This window comes from Stenella coeruleoalba (assembly GCF_951394435.1).
Source record: "Stenella coeruleoalba genome assembly, chromosome: X".
In the NCBI taxonomy this organism is placed as follows: domain Eukaryota; kingdom Metazoa; phylum Chordata; class Mammalia; order Artiodactyla; family Delphinidae; genus Stenella; species Stenella coeruleoalba.
In genome coordinates, this window is record NC_137152.1 from 81,192,882 (window position 1) to 81,213,709 (window position 20,828).

The 20,828-nt window shown below is 40.1% G+C and overlaps 1 protein-coding gene across 3 annotated transcripts in view; it reads right to left on the bottom strand.

Annotated features, from left to right (window-relative positions):
• Window positions 1-17,840: 17,840 nt before the first annotated feature.
• The window catches only part of PCDH19 (protocadherin 19), a 108,245-nt gene continuing 105,257 nt past the window's right edge, over window positions 17,841-20,828 (bottom strand). For all 3 annotated transcript variants that reach the window (XM_079911374.1, XM_079911373.1, XM_079911372.1), the window contains one exon: window positions 17,841-18,490. In XM_079911374.1, the coding sequence (XP_079767500.1) occupies window positions 17,901-18,490 (590 nt within the window). In that variant the 3' untranslated portion in view covers window positions 17,841-17,900. The remainder of the gene's footprint in view (window positions 18,491-20,828) is intronic.

Consider the following 20,828-nt stretch of genomic DNA (forward strand, 5'->3'; position numbering starts at 1 on the left):
TAGAGTGTTCTGCCTATGTTTGCCTCTAAGAGTTTTATAGTGTCTGGCATTATATTTAGGTCTTTAATCCATTTGGAGTTTATTTTTGTGTATGGTGTTACGAAGTGTTCTAATTTCATTCTTGTACATGTAGCTCTCCAGTTTTTCCAGCGCCACTTATTGAAGAGGCTATTCTCCATTGTGTATTCTTGCCTCCTTTATCAAAAATACGGTGACCAGATGTGCATGGGTTTATCCCTGGCCTTTCTATCCTGTTCCATTGATCTATATTTCTGTGTTTGTACCAGTACCATACTGTCTTGATTACTTTAGCTCTGTACTATAGTCTGGAGTCTGGGAGCCTCATTCCTCCAGCTCCGCTTTTCTTGCCCAAGATTGGTCTGGCTATTCAGAGTCTTATGTGTTTCCATACAAATTGTGAAATTATTTGTTCTACTTCTGTGAAAAATGCCATTGGTAGTTTGATAGGGATTGCATTGAATCTGTAGATTCATTGGGTAGTATAGTCATTTTCACAATGTTGATTCTTCCAATCCAAAAACATGGCATACCTCTCCATCTGTTTGTATCCTATTTAATTTCTTTCACCACTGTCTTATAGTTTTCTGCATACAGGTCTTTTGTCTCCTTAGGTAGGTTTATTCCTCGGTATTTTATGCTTTTTGCAGCAGTGGTAAATGGGAGTGTTTCCTTAATTGTTCTTTCAGATTTTTCATCACTAGTGTATAAGAATGCAAGAGAGTTCTCTGCATTAACTTTGTATTCTGCTACTTTACCAAATTCATTAATTAGCTCTAGTAGTTTTCTGGTAGCATCTTTAGGATTCTCTATGTATAGTATCATGTCATCTGCAAACAGTGACATCTTTACTTCTTTTCCGATTTGAATTCATTTTCTTTCTTTTTGTTCTCTGATTGCTGTGGCTAAAACTTCCAAAACTATGTTGAAAAATAGTGGTGAGAGTGGACAACCTTGTCTTGTTCCTGACCTTAGAGGAAATGGTTTCAGTTTTTCACCATTGAGAACGATGTTGGCTGTGGGTTTTTCATATATGGCCTTTATTATGTTGAGGTAAGTTCCCTCTATGCCTACTTTCTGGAGGGTTTTTATTATAAATGGTGCTGAATTTTGTCGAAAGATTTTTCTGCATCTACTGAGATGATCATATGGCTTTTCTCCTTCAATTTGTTAATACGGTTTATCACATTGATTAGTTTGCATATATTAAAGAATCCTTGCATTCCTGGGATAAACTCCACATGATCAGGGTGTATGATCCTTTTAATGTGTTGTTGGATTCTGTTTGCTAGTATTTTGTTGAGGACTTTTGCATCTATGTTCATCAGTGATATTGGTCTGTAGTTTTGTTTCTTTGTGACATCTTTGTCTGGTTTTTATATCAGGGTGATGGTGGCCTCGTAGAAAGAGTTTGGGAGTGTTCCTCCCTCTGTTATATTTTGGAAGAGTTTGAGAAGGATAGGTGTTATCTCTTCTCTAAATATTTGATGGAATTCGCCTGTGAAGCCATCTGGTCCTGGGCTGTTGTTTGTAGGAAGATTTTTAATCACATTCTCAATTTCAGTGCTTGTGATTGGTTGGTTTATATCTTCTATTTCTTCCTGGTTCAGTCACAGAAGGTTGTGCTTTTCTCAGAATGTGTCCATTTCTTCCAGGTTGTCCATTTTATTGGCATATAGTTGCTTGTAGTAATCTCTCATGATCCTTTGTATTTCTGCAGTGTCAGTTGTTACTTATCCTTTTTCATTTCTAATTCTATTGATTTGAGTCTTCTCCCTTTTTTTCTTGATGAGTCTAGCTAATGGCTTATCAATTTTTTTTTTATCTTCTCAAAGAACCAGTTTTTAGCTTTACTGAACTTTATTATCATTTTCTTCATTTCTTTTTCATTTATTTCTGACCTGATCTTTATGATTTCTTTCTTTCTTTTAACTTTGGGTTTTTTTGTTCTCCTTTCTCCAATTGCTCTAGGTGTAAGGTTAGGTTGTTTACTTGAGATGTTTCTTCTTTCTTGAGGCAGAATTGTATTGCTATAAACTTCCCTCTTAGAACTGCTTTTGCTGCATCCCATAGGTTTTGGGTCATCGTGTTTTCATTATCATTTGTTTCTAGGTATTTTTGATTTCCTTTTTGATTTCTTCAGTGATCCCTTGGTTATTTAGCAGTGTATTGTTTTGCCTTCATATGTTTGTATTTTTTCAGATTTTTTCCTGTAATTGATATCTAGTCTCATAGCATTGTGGTCTGAAAAGATACTTGATATGATTTCAATTTTCTTAAATTTACCAAGGCTTGATTTGTGACCCAAGATATGATCTATCCTGGAGAGTGTTCCATGGGCACTTGAGAAGAAAGTGTATTTTGTTGTTTTTGGATGGAATGTCCTATAAATATCAATTAAATCCATCTCATTTAATGTATCATTTAAAGTCTGTGTTTCCTTATTTATTTTGATTTTTGATGATCTGTCCATTGGTGAAAGTGGGGTGTTAAAGTCCCCTACAATGCTTGTGTTACTGTCAATTTACCATTTTATGGCTGTTAGCATTTTCCTTATGTCTTGAGGTGCTCCTAAGTTGGGTGCATAAATATTTACAATTGTTATATCTTCTTCTTGGATCGACCCCTTGATCATTATGTAGTGTCCTTCTTTGTCTCTTGTAACAGTCTTTATTTAAAAGTTTATTTTTTCTGATATGAGAATTGCTACTCCAGCTTTCTTTTCATTTCCATTTGCATGGAATGTCTTTTTCCATCTCCTCACTTTTGGTCTGTATGTGTCTCTAGGTCTGAAGTGGATCTTTTGTAGACAGCATATATACGGCTCTTGTTTTTGTACCCATTTAGCCAGTCTATGTCTTTTGGTAGGAGCATTTAATGCATTTATATTTAAGGTGGTTATATGTATGTTCCTATTACCATTTTCTTTAATTGTTTTGGGTTTGTTATTGTAGGTCTTTTCCTTCTCTTGTGTTTCCTGCCTAGAGTAGTTCCTGTAGCATTTGTTGTAAAGCTGGTTTGATGGTGATATTTTCTCTTAGCTTTTGCTTGTCTGTAATGGTTTCAATTTCTCCATCGAATCTGAATGAGATCCTTGCTGGGCAGAGTAATCTTGGTTGTAGGTTTTTCCCTTTCATCACTTTAAATATGTCCTGCCACTCCCTTCTGGCTTGCTGAGTTTCTGCTGAAAAATCAGCTGTTATCCTTATGGGGATTCCCTTGTATGTTATTTGTTGTTTTTCCCTTGCTGCTTTATTTTTCTTTGTATTTAATTTTTTATAGTTTGGTTAATATGTGTCTTGCTGTTTTTCTCCCTGGATTTATCCTCTGTGGGACTCTCTGTGCTTCCTGGACTTGACTGACTATTTCCTTTCCCATATTAGGGAAGTTTTCAATTATAATCTCTTCAAATACTTTCTCAGTCCCTTTGTTTTTCTCTTCTTCTTCTGAGACCCCCATAATTCCAATGTTGGTGTGCTTAATGTTGTCCCAGAGGTCTCGGAGACTGTCCTCAGTTCTTTTCATTCTTTTTTCTTTATTCTTCTCTGCGGTAGTTAATTCCACTATCTTATCTTCCAGATCACTTATCTGTTCTTCTGCCTCAGTTATTCTGCTATTGATTCCTTCTAGAGAATTTTTAATTTCATTTATCATTTTGTTCATCATTGTTTTTTGCTCTTTAGTTCTTCTGTGTCCTTGATAAATGTTTCTTGTATTTTCTCCATTCTATTTCCAAGATTTTGGATCATCTTTACTATCATTACTCTGAATTCTTTTTCAGGTAGACTGCCTATTTCCTCTTCATTTGTTTGGTCTGGTGGGTTTTTACCTTACTCCTTCATCTGCTGTGTATTTGTCTTTCTTCTCATTTTTCTTAACTTAAATGTTTTTGGGGGTCTCCTTTTCCGAGGCTTCAGGTTCATAGTTCCCGTTGCTTTTGATGTCTGCCCTCAGTGGATAAGCTTGGTTCAGTGGGTTGTGTAGGCTTCCTGTTGGAGGGGACTGGTGCCTGTGTTCTGGTGGATGAGGCTGGATCTTGTCTTTCTGGTGGGCAGGACCCCATCCGCTGGTGTGTTTATGGTGTATGTTACCTTATTATGATTTTAGGCAGCTTCTCTGCTAATGGGTGAGGTTGTATTCCTGTCTTGCTAGTTGCTTGGCATAGGATGTTCAGCACTGTAGCTTGCTGGTCGTTGAGTGGAGCTGGGTCTTAGTACTGAGATGGAGATCTCTGGGAGAGATTTCGCCTTTTGATATTATGCAGAGACAGGAGGTACCTGGTGGACCAATATCCTGAGCTCAGCTCTCCCACCTCAGAGGCATAGGCCTGACACCCGGTCAGAGCACCAAGACCCTGTCAGGCACACGGCTCAGAAGAAAAGGGAGAAAAAAAGAAAGAATGAAGAGAGAAGGAGAGAAAGAAAAGAAAAGAAAGTTATTAAAATAATTTTTTAATTATTAAAAATAAAAAAATTAACAGGTAATTTAAAAAAAGGAAAGAAGGGAGCAACCAAACCCCAAAACAAATCCACCAATGATAACAAGCACTAAAAACTATACAAAAAAAAATGGGCAGACAGAGCCCAGGACAAATGGTAAAAGCAGAGCTATACAGACAAAATCACACAAAGAAGCATACACATACACACTCATGAAAAGAGAAAAAGGAAAATATATATATATATATATATATATATATATATATATATAAACAAAAGGAAGAGACCAACCAAATCAATTAACAAATCTACCAATGGTAATAAACTATAAATACTAAACTAAGATAAACATAAAACCAGAAACAAATTAGATGCAGAAAGCAAACTCCAAGTGTACAGTTGCTCCCAAAGTTCACCGCCTCAATTTTGGGATGATTCCTTGTCTATTCAGGTATTCCAGAGATGCAGGGTACATCAAGTTGATTTTGAAGATTTAATCCGCTGCTCCTGAGGCTGCTGGGGGAGATTTCCCTTTCTCTTCTTTGTTCGCACAGCTCCTGGGGTTCAGCTTTGGATTTGGCCCCGCCTCTGCATGTAGGTCACCTGAGAGCATCTGTTCTCGGCTCAGACAGGATGGGGTTAAAGGAGCAGCTGATTAAGGGGCTCTGCCTCACTCAAGCCAGGGGGAGGGAGGGGTACAGAATGCAGGGCGAGCCTGCAGTGGCAGAGGCTGGCGTGATGTTGCACCAGACTGAGGCACGCCGTGTGTCCTCCTGGGGAAGTTGTCCCTGGATCATGGGACCCTGGCGGTGGCGGGCTGCACAGGTACCTGGGAGGGGAGGTGTGGATAGTGATCCACAGGTTTCTTGGTGGCTTCAGCAGCAGTCAGCGTTTCATGCCTGCCTCTGGTGTCCACACTGATAGCTGAGGCTCACGCCCATCTCTGGAGCTCGTTTAGGCAATGCTCTGAAGCGCCTCTCCTCACACACCCCAAAACAATGGTATTTTGCCTCTTCAGCAGCTGCAGACTTTTCCTGGACTCCCTCCCAGCTAGCCGTGGTGCACTATCCCCCTGCAGGCTGTGTTCACGCCGCCAACCCCAGTCCTCTCCCTGCGCTCCTACGGAAGCCCGAGCCTCAGCTCCCAGCCCCGCCCACCCCGGCGGGTGAGCAGATAAACCTCTCGGGCTGGTGAGTGCTTGTCGGCACTGATCCTTTGTGCGGGAATCTCTCCACTTTGCCCTCCGCACCCTTGTTGCTGTGCTCTCCTCCGTGGCTCCGAAGCTTTCCCCCTCCACCACCCGCTGTCTCCCGCCCATGAAGGGGCTTCCTAGTGTGTGGAAACCTTTCCTCCTTCACAGCGCCCTCCCACTGCTGCAGGTCCCATCCCTATTCTTTTGTCTCTGTTTTTAATTTTCTCTTTTGCCCTACCCAGGTATGTGGGGAGTTTCTTGCTTTTGGGGAAGTCTGAGGTCTTCTGCCAGCATTCAGTAGGTGTTCTGTAGGAGTTGTTCCACATGTAGATGTATTTCTGATGTATATGTGGGATGGAAGGTCCTCTCCTCGTCTTACTCCTCCGCCATCTTGAAGGTCTCTCTAAACTGGCTATTTTGTAAGCCAAAGTATAACAGTGTTATCAGTTGGATCACTCTTTGGCAACAATTACTTATCAAAAGAAAGTAAACTTTTGTAGTTACTCCACCCTTCACTTACCCCATCCTAGAACCATCTAAGCACACTTCTCCAAACACACACACTCACATAATTATACTCACACACAAACACACAAATACACATATACACAGCTTTTTTGTCTCCAATGCAATCAAGTTTCAGGGATAAGAAAACTGAAGATGGTACAAAGTTAATTGTGACATTTTTTCCTATGAGAAGGCACTACTGTAAACTGTAAGGACCTTACATCTTTCAACAAAAAAAAGAGCTTGAACTTTTTTTTTTTTTTTTTGCGGTACGCGGGCCTCTAACTGTTGTGGCCTCTCCCATTGCGGAGCACAGGCTCCAGACGCGCAGGCTCAGCGGCCATGGCTCACGGGCCCAGCCCCTCCGCGGCATGTGGGATCTTCCCAGACCGGGGCATGAACCCGTGTCCCCTGCATCGGCAGGCGGACTCTCAATCACTGCGCCACCAGGGAAGCCCAAGAGCTTAAACTTTTAAAAGTCAACATGCTGCAAAAAAAAAAGTGGTGAGTGAAAAACAACTACTTGCAAAGTAAATTACTTTTCCTATGGATTTTTACTGCTGAAATATAACAATGATCTCATGCTTCATCAAAAGAAAAAGAGGAAACACCCCAAGTAGAATGACTAAACTGAGCTGAAAACTTTGGGAAGAGAAAAGTTAACCATTAGATGCCAACCTCGTAACCTCTAGAGGGTTACACTCCACCAGCAGCTCAGGGCTTTGTACTTTTCCTTAGTAGATTTTTTCCTAATTCTAAAAGTTATCATTTTCCTTCTCTCTGCCCCTCGATGTTCTTCAGTCTGCAAAACTTGGAGATGTCTCCTATTTCTGGACCAGACTATACTCTGAATCTTCTGATTGCAGGGAAATTAAAATGTCAGCATTCCAAAAGACACAGTCTACCCAGGGTTCCAATTCTCCTTTATTCTCTGTGAAATATAAAGCTCAAGTGTACTGACAAGTATTCTCCTCAAAACTTGTGAAGTATATAGGTAACATCATCTGAAAATTCAAGCTAATGTGCTATGAAACAAGAGTGTCTCTTTCTTCCTCTGAGTTGTGTTCTTTGAAAAGATTCATTTTGTGAAGTTGGCTTGGAGATTGAATTTATGTTAAACTGTGCTTTACTTGTCGTGTATATGTATGTACTTATTTTCATACAGAGATGTGACCATTGTATATATTGAGAAAGAAAAAGAGAGAAAGAGATAGAATTTGTTTTGATTGATTGGGGTTTTTTCTCTCTTTAGTGATCGTGAAAATTATTTTCTAGCTCATTGCTTGCTAATCGAGGTTAGATAAACACTTCAGTTGTACTACGAGGGGAAGAAATGTAGAAAATAAGAAGTATGACATATAAAGGGGACACTGGTATGGAGCTTCTCAAGATCTGGGCCTATGGGTAAGGCACTGTATGATATGGAAATATCTCTAGTTAGAGCACTTACTACTCGGGATTGGGGATGAGTTGCTCTGCATGTGAAAACTGGGGGATCTTTGGGGAATGCACAAAGTCCTGGGAATTGTAAACAGAAGTCTTGTACACACCACTACAACAGTAAAGTTTAGTAGTTGCAACAGAGATCATCCAGCCTACAAAGCCTAAAATATATACCATATGTTCCTTTACAGAAGAAGTTTGCTGATCATTGGCATACAGAGTCGAATAGAAAATATCTGAGTGCATTGCAGGTAACAAGGATAATTGTTTGTGGAATGCTTGTTTTAGTTATGTGTGTGTGTGATACTGAGTCATCATGCAAAATGCATTTCTTACTATGCGGAGCAATCCCCCCAGATTGAAAAGCACTCTTGTCCATATTAAGGAGTTTGGACTTCATCTTAAGAAAATCATTGACAGGTTTTAAGCAGAGTTGTGACTTAACCAGCATTTTGTTTTAGCACTATCTTTCTGGCTACAGTGTGAAGAATGTGATAAATAGAGGCAGGGTGGATGAGAGGAGGCCAACTAGGAGACTATTTCAGCCATTCAGATGAGGGATGCTGTGGCCTGGATCACAGTGGTGGCAGAGGAAAGCTTATCAGATATTTGGGGAAAAGCTCCTCTGTATTAATTTGGGGACATAAAATGCCTCTGTCTTGGTCTCTGACACTCCATATTTTTCTGCTAAAAGGAAAAAAAATGAATGCTAGAACAGTGTTGGTAAAACATCTCCATGCATAGCATTCCCTGTAACTCAATTCTGACATCCTAAATCCTAAAGAACTATGTCCCAGACGAAGTTCTGGACCACTGAGGCAAGCTGGACAAGATCATTTCAATAACAGGAATTTTAAAATAGGTTTGTCTTTAAATTCTTTATATCAAGGCCTCCTTTTGGGAAACCTGGTATATTCATTACCAGAAACTTCATGCATGTAATTGGGATCATTCCTCTCCTCCCTTCCCATTTTTCTTTGTCTGGCTTCACTTCCTAGTTTAGCTCCGTGTTAAGGCCCTTGCTGACTAAGAAGGACCAGATAAAGGGCCTTTGGGGGCCTATCAACACCTCTTCGACCCCACTTGAACAATGAGGCAGGCATGGGAACAAATTCCTAGGCCTCTGGTGGCCAAGTGTTCACAACTAGTGCAGCCACTTTTCTCAGCTAATTTTTTTGACTCCTTGACATCTTTCTTTGCAATAGCCTGGGTTTCAATTTCTTTTCAAGCATGCCACCCATCCCCACCCTCACTACCACCCTGTTTTAGCCTTCAACCTACCTCACTTTCAATCAACTTTTTGGACCTAAAAAAGTCACCAAGGCTTGTTGTGAACATATATTGGGATTGACTCCAGCTGTGCTGACCTGTAACACACATGAATACATCCTTGACAGATTGCTTGAAACCCAGAGAGACAGATGAACATAGGGTTACCAGACCTTCATTTCATGGGCTGTTTACTAGCTAGTGTGCACAGACTCTAAAAGGAGCCATAGTTGTGTCGTGCATGACTAATGCAACTTGAAAGGCAGGTACTGGCTATAGAAGGAGTAGGGAGTTGCCTATGAGGCTGATCAAAAGCCCCCAGCTTAAAAATCCCACTGCTGCAATCACTTCTTTGGACCATGACACTGAGTTCACAAAAATCTCAGTTAAAATGTCAATATGTTTTTCAGATGGATAAATGCCTTAAGATATTAGCATCCATTGTTATTACTCTAGTAAGGAAGAACTTACCAGGTTGATTATTTGTCCCTTAAGAGTAGTTGAGAAGAGTAATAATTTCTAAGTAGATAGACATGGTTTTGAATTGTAGCTATGCTACTTAGTAATTGTGTGATATTGGGCAAGTCTCCTAAGCTCTCTAAGCCTCAATTTATTTGTGTATAAAATGGAGATAGCATCATCTACTACATAAAGTTACTGTGAGGATAAAATGAGATGATGTTTGTAAAACATCTGATACATAATAGGTGCTCAATAAACATTTGACTCCCTTAAACACTAGCAGAAAAAAACCGTAGAAGAGATGGGATTCAGATAAATTTTAGAGATAATGTAGAGAGGGAAGTAGGGAGACCCTTACAAGAGAGATGAGACCTCTGGTTGGGGAGATGGGGTATACTGGAAAACCTAGAGAGCTAAAAGAAATTCAGGCTTTGGGCACCTGAGGAAAGTCAAGACGCAAAAACACACAGAAAAGGAGAGTAGGGAAGTGTTGGGACCATTAGCCCAGCTCCCACCTCACTTCTGGGCAGAAACAGCAGGTGTTCCTAACAGGGCCCAATGGACTCCCTGCAGTGCACTGAGCCTTGAGAGAGTGGGATGGGGTTATGGCCAGTGAGCCAGGAATTGCATGTACTGGAGAGAATCTTGTATCACTTCCCACCTATCCTCCTTCTCCACCTCAAAAACACATGAAAGAATGCTCAACATCATTAATCATTAGGGAAATGCAAATCAAAACTACAATGAGATATCATCTCACACCAGTCAGAATGGCCATCATCAAAAAATCTAGAAACAATAAATTCTAGAGAGGGTGTGGAGAAAATGGAACACTCTTGCACTGCTGGTGGGAATGTGAATTGGTGCAGCCATTATGGAGAACAGTATGGAGGTTCCTTAAAAACCTACAAATAGAACTACCATATGACCCAGCAATCCCACTACTGGGCATATACCCTGAGAAAACCAAAATTCAAAAAGAGTCATGTACCAAAATGTTCATTGCAGCTCTATATACAATAGCTCGGTGATGGAAACAACCTAAGTGCCCACCATTGGATGAATGGATAAAGAAGATGTGGCACATATATACAATGGAATATTACTCAGCCATAAAAAGAAACGAAATTGAGCTATTTGTAATGAGATGGATAGACCTAGAGTCTGTCATACAGAGTGAAGTAAGTCAGAAAGAGACACACAAATACCGTATGCTAACACATATATATGGAATTTAAGAAAAAAAATGTCATGAAGAACCTAGGGGTAAGACAGGACTAAAGACACAGACCTACTGGAGAACAGACTTGAGGATATGGGGAGGGGGAAGGGTGAGCTGTGACAAAGCGAGAGAGAGGCATGGACATATATACACTACCAAACGTGAGGTAAATAGTTAGTGGGAAGCAGCTGCATAGCACAGGTATATCAGCTCGGTGCTTTGTGACCGCCTGGAGGGGTGGGATAGGGAGGATGGGAGGGAGGGAGACGCAAGAGGGAAGAGATATGGGAACATATGTGTATGTATAACTGATTCACTTTGTTATAAAGCAGAAATTAACACGCCATTGTAAAGCAATTATACCCCAATAAAGATGTTAAGGAAAAAAAAAAGCAGTACAAGAATGCAGTGTCAGACATGTGCAACTAGGTCATTTGCCAACATGAAGGAAGGTTAAGGACCCAAAACTCTAAGAGGACACCTCTCTGCTTCCATCCTGGAGAATTTTGTTTTGGGGGTTAAGGGTCTGATCCCCTTACAAGCCGTGGCAGTGCATCCAAGATGCTCCTCTCTCAGGCATATCTCTACCCCCAAACCAAAATAGTAAAAATGGTTAGTGCTATCTTTGTTCCTGGAGCAGCTGTCACCTCCTATCAGAAAACACCCTCTTAGGCATCAATTCCCAACATGGTTTCTTGACTCCCAACACAGCAAACCAGTGACACATTTGAGGTAAGTCAAAAGCACTCTGTTAACCAAAATGAAGAGGGGATTATTTTAATGATTTGTTTTATTGTGCTTTATAAATTTGAATAGTTTTGAGGTTACGCCTCTAATCTGGTCACTCTCCCATGTTAGGTAGAGGTACATAGTAGCGGTCCATGACCTTGGATATACCTATGTTACATATGTGAATGCCCTTCATTACATGAGAATTTATTTACTTATTTATTTATTGCTCATCCATTCTTTGAAGGATCTAATTTTAAAGGAGGAGTTTCCATTTCTTTGGGGACCAAAAAACAAAAGGTAGACGAAAGAGAGTCAAAAAACTTTTCTTTGCCCTCTTAGTGTGGACTAACCCAGAAGCACTCATAATGGCCTTCTAAGACATAATGTCCTCCAAGCAAGTGACAGACCAGCCTCCCTCCAATACACGTTTATGAACATCTGTGAGTCTGTGTGAACATCTGCACCTATACCAGTGTGTGTGACTTGCGTGTCCCCCCATGTCCATGTTTGCTTTCTGATGTAACACCTGCTAAACTGCAGCACCAAATAGCTGGCTATTGCAGCTTTAGGGCTAATTCTGGGAAATAAGATGCAATCTCAATTTAATACATGTTGGTAGCGATAACAGGAAGATGGAGATCCGGGGAAGCAGTGGATTTCCTTGAGATCATTTTTTTTTTAATTGTCCAGAGAGAGTAGGTCATGCTGAAGCAGCTTAGCCTTTAACCACTAAAGGCAGTATTTGGAAATGGTCTGCCATGCTCCCTTTTTTTCCTCTACTCTGATTTTTTTTTCCTGCCAGTTGCAGCCAGAATGAATACTTACAGCGCAAGTGCTAAATCTCAGAGAATAATAGTTTGGATAAAGAAAGCTTGTCAGGGCTTTCACTGCAGCCTTGTTATGTGCAAAGTCAAAGTCTCTCCTGTTGCTTCTTTCAAACCTGAAGGCATCAAAGGGGCAGCCAGGTCATCTTTGTTTTAAACTCTTTTTTCCCCCCTGCTGTCAGCCTCTACTATTTCTCACCTTTTTTAAAATTAATTCTTCAGAGAAGACCCACTGTGGAGTTGGCCTGAAATGGTTTATTTTAAAGAAGAGTTTTAGTGCTCTTGTGTAAAGTACCACCCAGGAAAGTTGTTTACCACTCTGGATATGAATGGGTCTCCCTCCTCAGAAAAAGGTATTGACTGGGGTGGGAAGGAGAGAGGTACTAAGGAAATGACTGGAGCCTGGCTGAAGGAAGAATCTCCTCTTAGTTGGAGAATTGGTGATCATGTGAAATGAAAAAGGCAAAAGAAATCCTTTGGGTCTGAACATCAGTGAGCCCACCAAGGGCTGGTTCCCTCCTGGGCCTTATAGTCACCCTCACACCCTAGCCAACCAACACCCTCCGAGACAGATTTCACCAAACAATCATTTTTCCATAATAGCCTTTAATACTAAAATGCATTAAATTTTTGAAGCAGAGAAAACACATTAAGGGGAAAACAGAGAACCACCAGATAAAAGGAAACAATGTGGCAGATAACACTGTCTAAAACATAACTGTAATAATTTAATAAAGCTGCTTTATCATCTTCATAAAATAGAGTGGTGATTCTTTTTTGTCTTTTTTCTTTTTACAATGATTCAATCACTGTGAAAATGTACATAACATACAGATCAGCATATACAACAATTTCATCTTCATATAGTCAGCAACAGAGACTGCTTAATGAGACATACTGTACTTGCATCCCTCTAAATTTCCACCCTGGTTTGACACGTAAACAGTAATAGTGTCATCAGGCTCATTCCCCTCACTAGAGGAGCGAAGGCGTAAGCCTTTTGCAACTAATACCTTAGCATTCAAATAGCACAGGAGGTATTTGTTGCTGAATTTCTAGCTCGAGCTAGTCTGGCTCTTGGTCATTAAAGTCTGTATCCTAGCCTTCCTCAGATGAACGCCAGCCAGTGCCGGTAAAAATCTACTTAACCAGTGCTGTAATGGTGTTAGCTGGTTTGTTTGCTAAGGTTGACAGCAACATTCAGTTAGTAACAAGGTCATCTTTAATTGCCAACACAGCTGGAGCAACAATCAGCATCATCAGTTTTCCCTAATGACCTACAGTGCTTTCCAATCAAGATCAAGTTTTTGTGGGTTGTTCTTTACCAAGAGCGCCTTACGATATATATTTCAGACAAGGTGGTTGATTTTCTTTGTTTTACAAAAGCAATATGAGTTCTATTGGAAATTAATTCACTTTGCACAACATGTGACCCACAGGCCAATTCCAGCCTCACAAGAAAACAAAGAGAGCTGCAATAACTTCATTAGGACAATGTGTTTTGCTCTGGAATATTTCATATCAATATAAAGCCACCCAGTCCCAGCCCCACCCCCACACATCCCCTTTGAATATTACTTTGTTACATACTTAAACTAAAGAACAACATCTCAATACACTTCAGTGTCAGCAGATACAATTTGACTCATGAAATGACATCCCTAAATGTAATTTTACCAAGAAGGCAAACACTAGGACTGTATACAATGGACTTCTTAAGCTCATTTATGCCAGTTTTTCAAAGGCAGGTTCTTATTACCCTGGGTAAAGAGCCAAGTGGACCATACTTGTCAGGATGCTTTGGGGAACATTCAACATCAAAATGATCCCCATAAAGTGAATTGGAATCACAGCCAGAACTTCTATTATGTACAATAATAATCCTTTTCCCACCCTGAATGCACAGTCAAGCTATCGCTACACCCTTGCCTCTCCCAGAACTGCCCTTTATCCTTGCTGCTTCAAGTGAACTGCTTTTGTTTTGCTTGTTAATACGATAGAGCTATACGAAAAGTTCAGCTGAATTCCCTTCAGACAATCAGTTGTATGCTGAAGTAACACTATTGGGATGACACTCTGGGTGGTTCCAATTTTCAGAGTTCTAAGTTGTATTCCTTTAATATTTTTGATTAGTGGTGAGAGGGTCACCGACTAATCAGTTTAAATGGGCACCTTAGGTGCAATTAGCTCTATCAGGCAGGTTCACACTGGAGCAGTGATACTCAAAGTGTGGTCCCTGGACCAGCTGCATCAGCATCACCTGGGAATTTTGAAATCAGCAAAGACTCAGGCCCCATTCCAGACCTACTGAACCAGAAACTCTAAGTGCGGGGCCCATCAACCCATGCTTTAACTAGTCCTCAACCTTTAGTGGGCATCTGATCCATATGGATTGCTAGGTCCCACCTCCAGAGGTTCTGCTTCAGTTGGTCTGCATGAGGATGGAGAGTTACCATTTCTAACAAGTTCCCAAGTGATGTTGGTGCTGCTGGTCCAGGGACTACACTTTGAAAATCAGGAACTGTGGGGTCCCTTGGCCCATTACCTATTTGGGCAATAAGGTGGGCCATAATTTACTCTGCTGACTTTAAGAGAATCAAAGGGATGGTAAGTTTCCTTCTGAACAGGTTCATAGATTAGTCAGTATAGGGAAAAGAAAAAAGAGACTCCACACAGCATGGCTCCCTTCTTCCTATTCCTTGTATGTAGTGTATTCCCATATTTGGGGAGAAGCAATCAATCAATGCAAACTAAAACCTTTATATTGCATGAAGATGTTCATCTGCTCAGGGACGTGCCCAGAACAGTTATTAGTAAAGCAAGTCACGTCTCAACACCAACTCCTCCCCAAAAGGGGCATCAGAATAAATGGAATAGAACTCCCTACGATTTAGGAACTGAAATTGCTGCCTCATATTTAAATGTGTAACATGTTTAGAGAGGAAAAGAAGAGAATATTTGGCCCTCTGGCCTTTGTGGCTTTTCATCAGACATGCTCAAAAGAAGGGGAGAAAAACATGAGCCAAAAGAGAAATTTAGGATCCTTGCACAAAATTCCTATTTGCAGCCACAGCCTGCCTATAAAACCAGCTTACAAAGCCCTCCTAGGATGCACTTGTGCTTCTGGGAGGATGTATACATCAAACAACTGTAGAGGAGAAAAAAAAAAGATATTTTCTTAATGAAGGGAATTCTCTGAACATGCTCAATAAAGGGTTTGGAAGCCAAAAAAATGTCTGACTGCCCATTGTGAACAAGTATTTTGAGAAGGAAAAAGGATTGGTCTATCGCTTAAAACTGAATTCTGGAAAAAAAATTGGAGGAAAATAAACACAAGAGAAAAGCAGAATCAATGTCACCCCTACACTAACATTTTAAACTTGGCTGGTTTAAAATGGTTAGTGTAAAGACATGGCAGCCAGTGGCCCCTCTGGCTCAATAGCCACATAATATTGAATGTTCCCACTTGCCACAATCTTTTCAGCTCCCTCATTCTGACTGAGCATAATAAGAAATACACCTATACAAAAACTGTCAAATCTGACTTGAAAGCGACCTTGAGGTGGTAGCCAACAATATGATATCAGGATGGATCAGGTGAGGAACAGTCTAAATTCTACAGGCAGCCATCATAACTTAAATGGAAAAAAATTAATTTTTAATGTGTTACTCAAATAGTCTATTCACTTGCAAACAGAAATAAATACCTAATGCAAAATCTACTACTAAAATGAAATGAATCAAAGGGGAAAAAAGCAAGAGAATAAAATGATCCAAAATGAAGATGCTATGGTAATTGATTTCTAATTGTGTCAGTTTCAGAGGGAAATTTGCAGCCACACCAATATTTTGCATGAGGTAGTATTCATCACTGAATAAGAAATAAGGATGAATTTGTAGCTTCATTATAACTTCTTTTTCAGAAATATTCTCCCCTACGTAACCCCATCCCCACTGCCTTACCCACCCTCCCCAAAACCATCCCTCCTGCAAAAGAAAATATTCCTAGTAATGTATAAAGCCAGGAACTCAGGCAAAAAATAACTAAAACATTTAAAAGATCAGACTTATCTACCTAAATTTAAGAAAATAAATCCTCTTTTGCATTCTTAGTGCTCTAACCTCTAAGCTTTTTTTTGCTGGATACTCTTGAATTTCAAAAAATGAAACAAATGAGAACATAACCACAAAACTTGTTTCTCTAGAAACAACTCTTTTAAGACCAAGGCAGAGCAAAGGTGACATATTTGTCTATTTTTAAATAATGAACTCTTAGGCTGCAAGAATACTATGTTGGCTAGTGAATATTAATAGACAGTAAATAAACGGGAGTTCGAGGAATGTTAAACAAACAAAAAAAGAATGTGTGTAACAAACTTGTTAATAAAAAAGATGTATTCCTAGCCTACAGCAAAGAGTTAGCTAAATGTAATGCATTTTTGATAGTTTCCTGTTCACATTTTTAATTTAAAAAAAAGTGTTAGTCATAAAAAGACGAGTTCAAGTGTCCAAGTGTCTCCATTTAGAAGGCACAGTAATTGAGTTAATGATGCTGTTACCTGTTACCTGTCTTTTCCTAAATGTACACTTTGTACTGCTTACTCTATCCCTATTTATAATCCTACGATACAGAGCAACATGGAGTTCTCAATTCCATCCCATGACATGCTTTGCAGTCTAATTCTAATCATGACGGGGAAACACTGAATCAGGAAGTGTGTGTCTGAAAAGATGCTTATTTAGAACTCAAAATAGATTCAGTCTTTTTGAGTTTTAGATGATTGGAGATAAGGAATTTCTAAGCCTGGAAACTGATAACTTCAGGAGCAGCTTTCCTGTTCAGGGCCTGAAAATCAGAAAAATTGATCTCATAAAATTTTCAGCACAGTATTTCTGACAGCTGCAAATTAGATAGCAGAATATCCAAGAATGTCTTTCTGCAATGATCTATCATGGATCTGGGCAGAAGACTGAAAGTCAGGAAAAATACCCTGCAACGTGGTGAGCAACCACTCCGTGGGTAGACTCTGTGAGTGAGTATCCTCCAAGTACTCAATCTATATGTGTGGTGTTACTCATTCACTTGTTGTCTCAGTTGTTTGCACTTTGTTTTTATCTGTAGTTTTATTTTAGTTTTTTAAGAAAAAAACACCAACTTCTAAAAGCCTTTTGCCATCACCACACACGTAGCAATTTGCAATATCAAATATGACAATAGCACAGCTAGCAAAAGGGTTCTTAAAGCAGGGATGTCCACAGCAAAGTAGTGGCATTGGAAAGTACTCGAGCTTCAGAAACAACCATTTGGGGGCTTGATTTCACATCACTGAATCAATGAATAGTACACAATAAATGACCATTAACTTGTCTACACTACAAAACAGTGGCGAGCCTATTAAAGGTGTCCAGAGCTTTTTTTTTTTTTTGCTTTTTTAAAATGTAATCCTCCACAAACAATGGTAATTTTTATTATAATTTTGACATACAAAAATATATAAATCCAAACACTTAATACATAATACTTTTCACAACTGAATTTGTCTCTGCTTCCCCAACATCAAGGCCCCATGAACAACTCAAGCCAAAGCTAATTTGCTCCAACGGAACACCCCTGCTGCCTGTTGAAACGAGAGGGATTGTCACAGAATGATAGTCACTTATAAACAATACATTTAGGGAAAGCTCTGAAATACAGCCACTCAAGAACCAACCATTGGTGAGCAATTAAAACGATCAGCTCCTGCTTCTTTGCTAGCCAGCATGGTTTCTCTCTCTTCTTCCCCAAGACTGATTTAGAGAATGATATCCTTCAGACGCTTCACGCCAGGAGACTCTTTGTCTCGACCTTCCTTCAGAATAGGGCTGACCTCATGCACGACTTTCTCGCCATCAGCTCCACGGGGTTCAGCTTCAGAGGGACGAGAAGGGCCATTGTTGACATACTGCTCTAGATCGCGGGCCGGGGGCGCCAGGGCAACGGTGTAAGACACAGAAGGCTTAGTAGGCAGAGGGCTCTTGAGGTGCAGAGGGGAGGTGACAGGGCTAATAGCCTCACAGCCATTGCCTGCCTCCCGGATAGCGCCGTTGACTTTGGGGCTGCAGATGGTCACATCAACAGTCCTCCTGCCTTTCAGGGTGGGCTTCTCCTCAGCTGGGTGGTCGCTGACATCCTTTCCAAAGGTTGCAAAAGTCCGCTTGGTGGGGCCGCAGTCATCATAAGCTTCAACATCGGCAGCAGTAGCTTCAATGGACAGTGCAATGATGTTCCTCACATGCTCAGGGGACTTGGAGCGGGTGGGCATGGGGTTCCGGGGCATCCAGCACCTGTCAGAGTGGCCAAGAATCCGGCATTCTTCCCTGCAATGAAATCCTTCATTCTGATCTGTTTGGAGAAAATAAAATGTCAGTTTCATCAGCTTTTCCCAGGAATCATTGTTAGTCCCCAGTGTTCTGGTTTCTTAGGTACCCACAGGCCCTTTTGGGAAATGATACTTTTAGATAGTCCTTTATTGCCTTTTGGAACAAGTGTGAAGAATTGGATTTTTAAAAAGCTGCAGATCTCCCCCTCAATACTCTCCCCTTCTTTTTTATTTTTATTTTTGTTGCTGTTCCCACTGCTGACAAAACTAAAAACCTAAAGGAAAACACAGTGTGATGAAAAAATATATTTTTAAGAAGTTTATCCTGACTGTAGAGGTGCTGAGGGTCAGCAATTTTATCAACAACTCTTGTTAAAAATCAACTGTGTTTGAAACTGGTTCCAGCAGAAGAGGGAGTGGAGGCAGAGCAGGGAATCCAACAGTCAGTATATCTGAGAAGTCTTGGCCATGTTTTTGAGCAGTAGCGCTGTCAACCACATTCCCACCCTACCTGTTAATGATATGCAACGCTTAATTTTAGATTAGTAACATGCTTTCTTTGAAAACCCAATCATGTCACTTCTTTTTGACCACCAGTCCCACCAGCCAATCTCCTCACTAAACGATTTACATAATTTCATTTCCCATCAGAAGGAATATATTGAGATCTCTTCCTTACATGTGACCCAGAAGGTTCAATTGGCCTTATGCACACATCACTCATAGATTGAACATCATTTAATTATACCCAACTAGCCATCCCTCCTTATCTTTCTTATCTGCAGTTTCATTAGGGTCATATTTCTTAAAATAATTCTTTCTTGGATTACCTTAACCCTATCATAGAAGATCTCAGCAAATAGAATTCATAATTATTGGCAAGACATGCTTTGCTCTTTTCATATCGGTTCATTTAGAGTTAAGGTTTTAATTTGGCTCTCAGAAAGGCTTTCTACAGGGGCTTCACTAAAGCATGGACCCAGGGTTAACGTCTACCTGTCCACTGGAAAACTATTAATGTCTGGTTTACAGCTCTAGTTTTCCAGATCAATTTATATTTGTTACATTCTTGCATGAGGATGACCTAATGAAGGTTTTCATAACATTGCACAATGCATCAAAATATTAGCAGCTTAACATTTATAGAAATCTTTGGGGCAGGATCAGAGGAGGTGGGGAGACCACAAGAGATCACAAGGACAAAAAAGTACATGTTAAAAAAAAGTTATAAATATGTGCTGTGACCGCTTTTTTTTTTTTTGCAGGAAGAAGTCTGCAATTCAGGGTCTTGCCTGATATTAGTCTATATATAACACACCTTCCTTATACAATTGTATTTCTGTGTTTTAGTCTGTTTCTTGATTTTTTTAAAGAGTAAATGACGGAGCAAAGAGGCACTGCTCTGCCTCAATCATCAAAAGTTATTTTGGTAAAGGGGCACTTGGGAGGGGGGCTCAAGAAATAATGGTTGAATTGGGTGTACACTTCATCATTTGGAGAAAAAGTGTTAGAAGCAGCTAAACATCAAGGCCTAATCCAGGCTGAGTCTAGATTTCAACACAACTCTGGAAATGGCCTTTAACCTAGTCTAAAGTATGGAAAGGCCAACCAAAGGTAAGACCTCCTTCAATGCACCTGGACACAATTTGCCGACTTATCTTTAAGATGGCCATTTTAAGCCCCCTTTCAGTACTGAAGAATGAAACTTTCAGAATTTTGCAGAGGTGCAACCAAATAGCAAATGAGCATTATCACCAAGAAGATAAGTGCCTTCCCCATACACAGGACAATGCTTCTGCAATCTCCAGCACAGTTCCATGTCAGGGTTGCCTGGCCACCTCTGCAAAATGAGGGTTTGTCAAAAGCCCTTTCTCTGCCTCTTCCCTGAAAACTCTCAGTGTTGCCATCTGATAACTTATCATTATTCAAAACACATATGTTCTTAGAGAGTGAAGTAAGTCAGAAAGAGAAAAACAAGTATTGCATATTAATGCATATATGTGGAATCTGAAAAAATGGTATAGACAATCTTATTTACAAAGCAGAAATAGAGCCACAGACGTAGAGAATAAATATATGGATACTAAAGGGGAAAGGGGGGGTGGGACAAATTGGGAGATTGGGACTGACATGTAAACATTATTGATACTATGTATAAAATAGATAACCTAATGAGAACCTACTGTGTAGCACAGGGAACTCTACTCAATGCTCTGTGGTGACCTAAATGGGAAGGAAATCCGAAAAAGAGGGGATATATGTATATGTATAGCTGATTCACTTTGCTGTACAGTAGAAACTAACACAACATTGTAAAGCAACTATACTCCAACAAATATTTTTTTAAAAAATACACATATG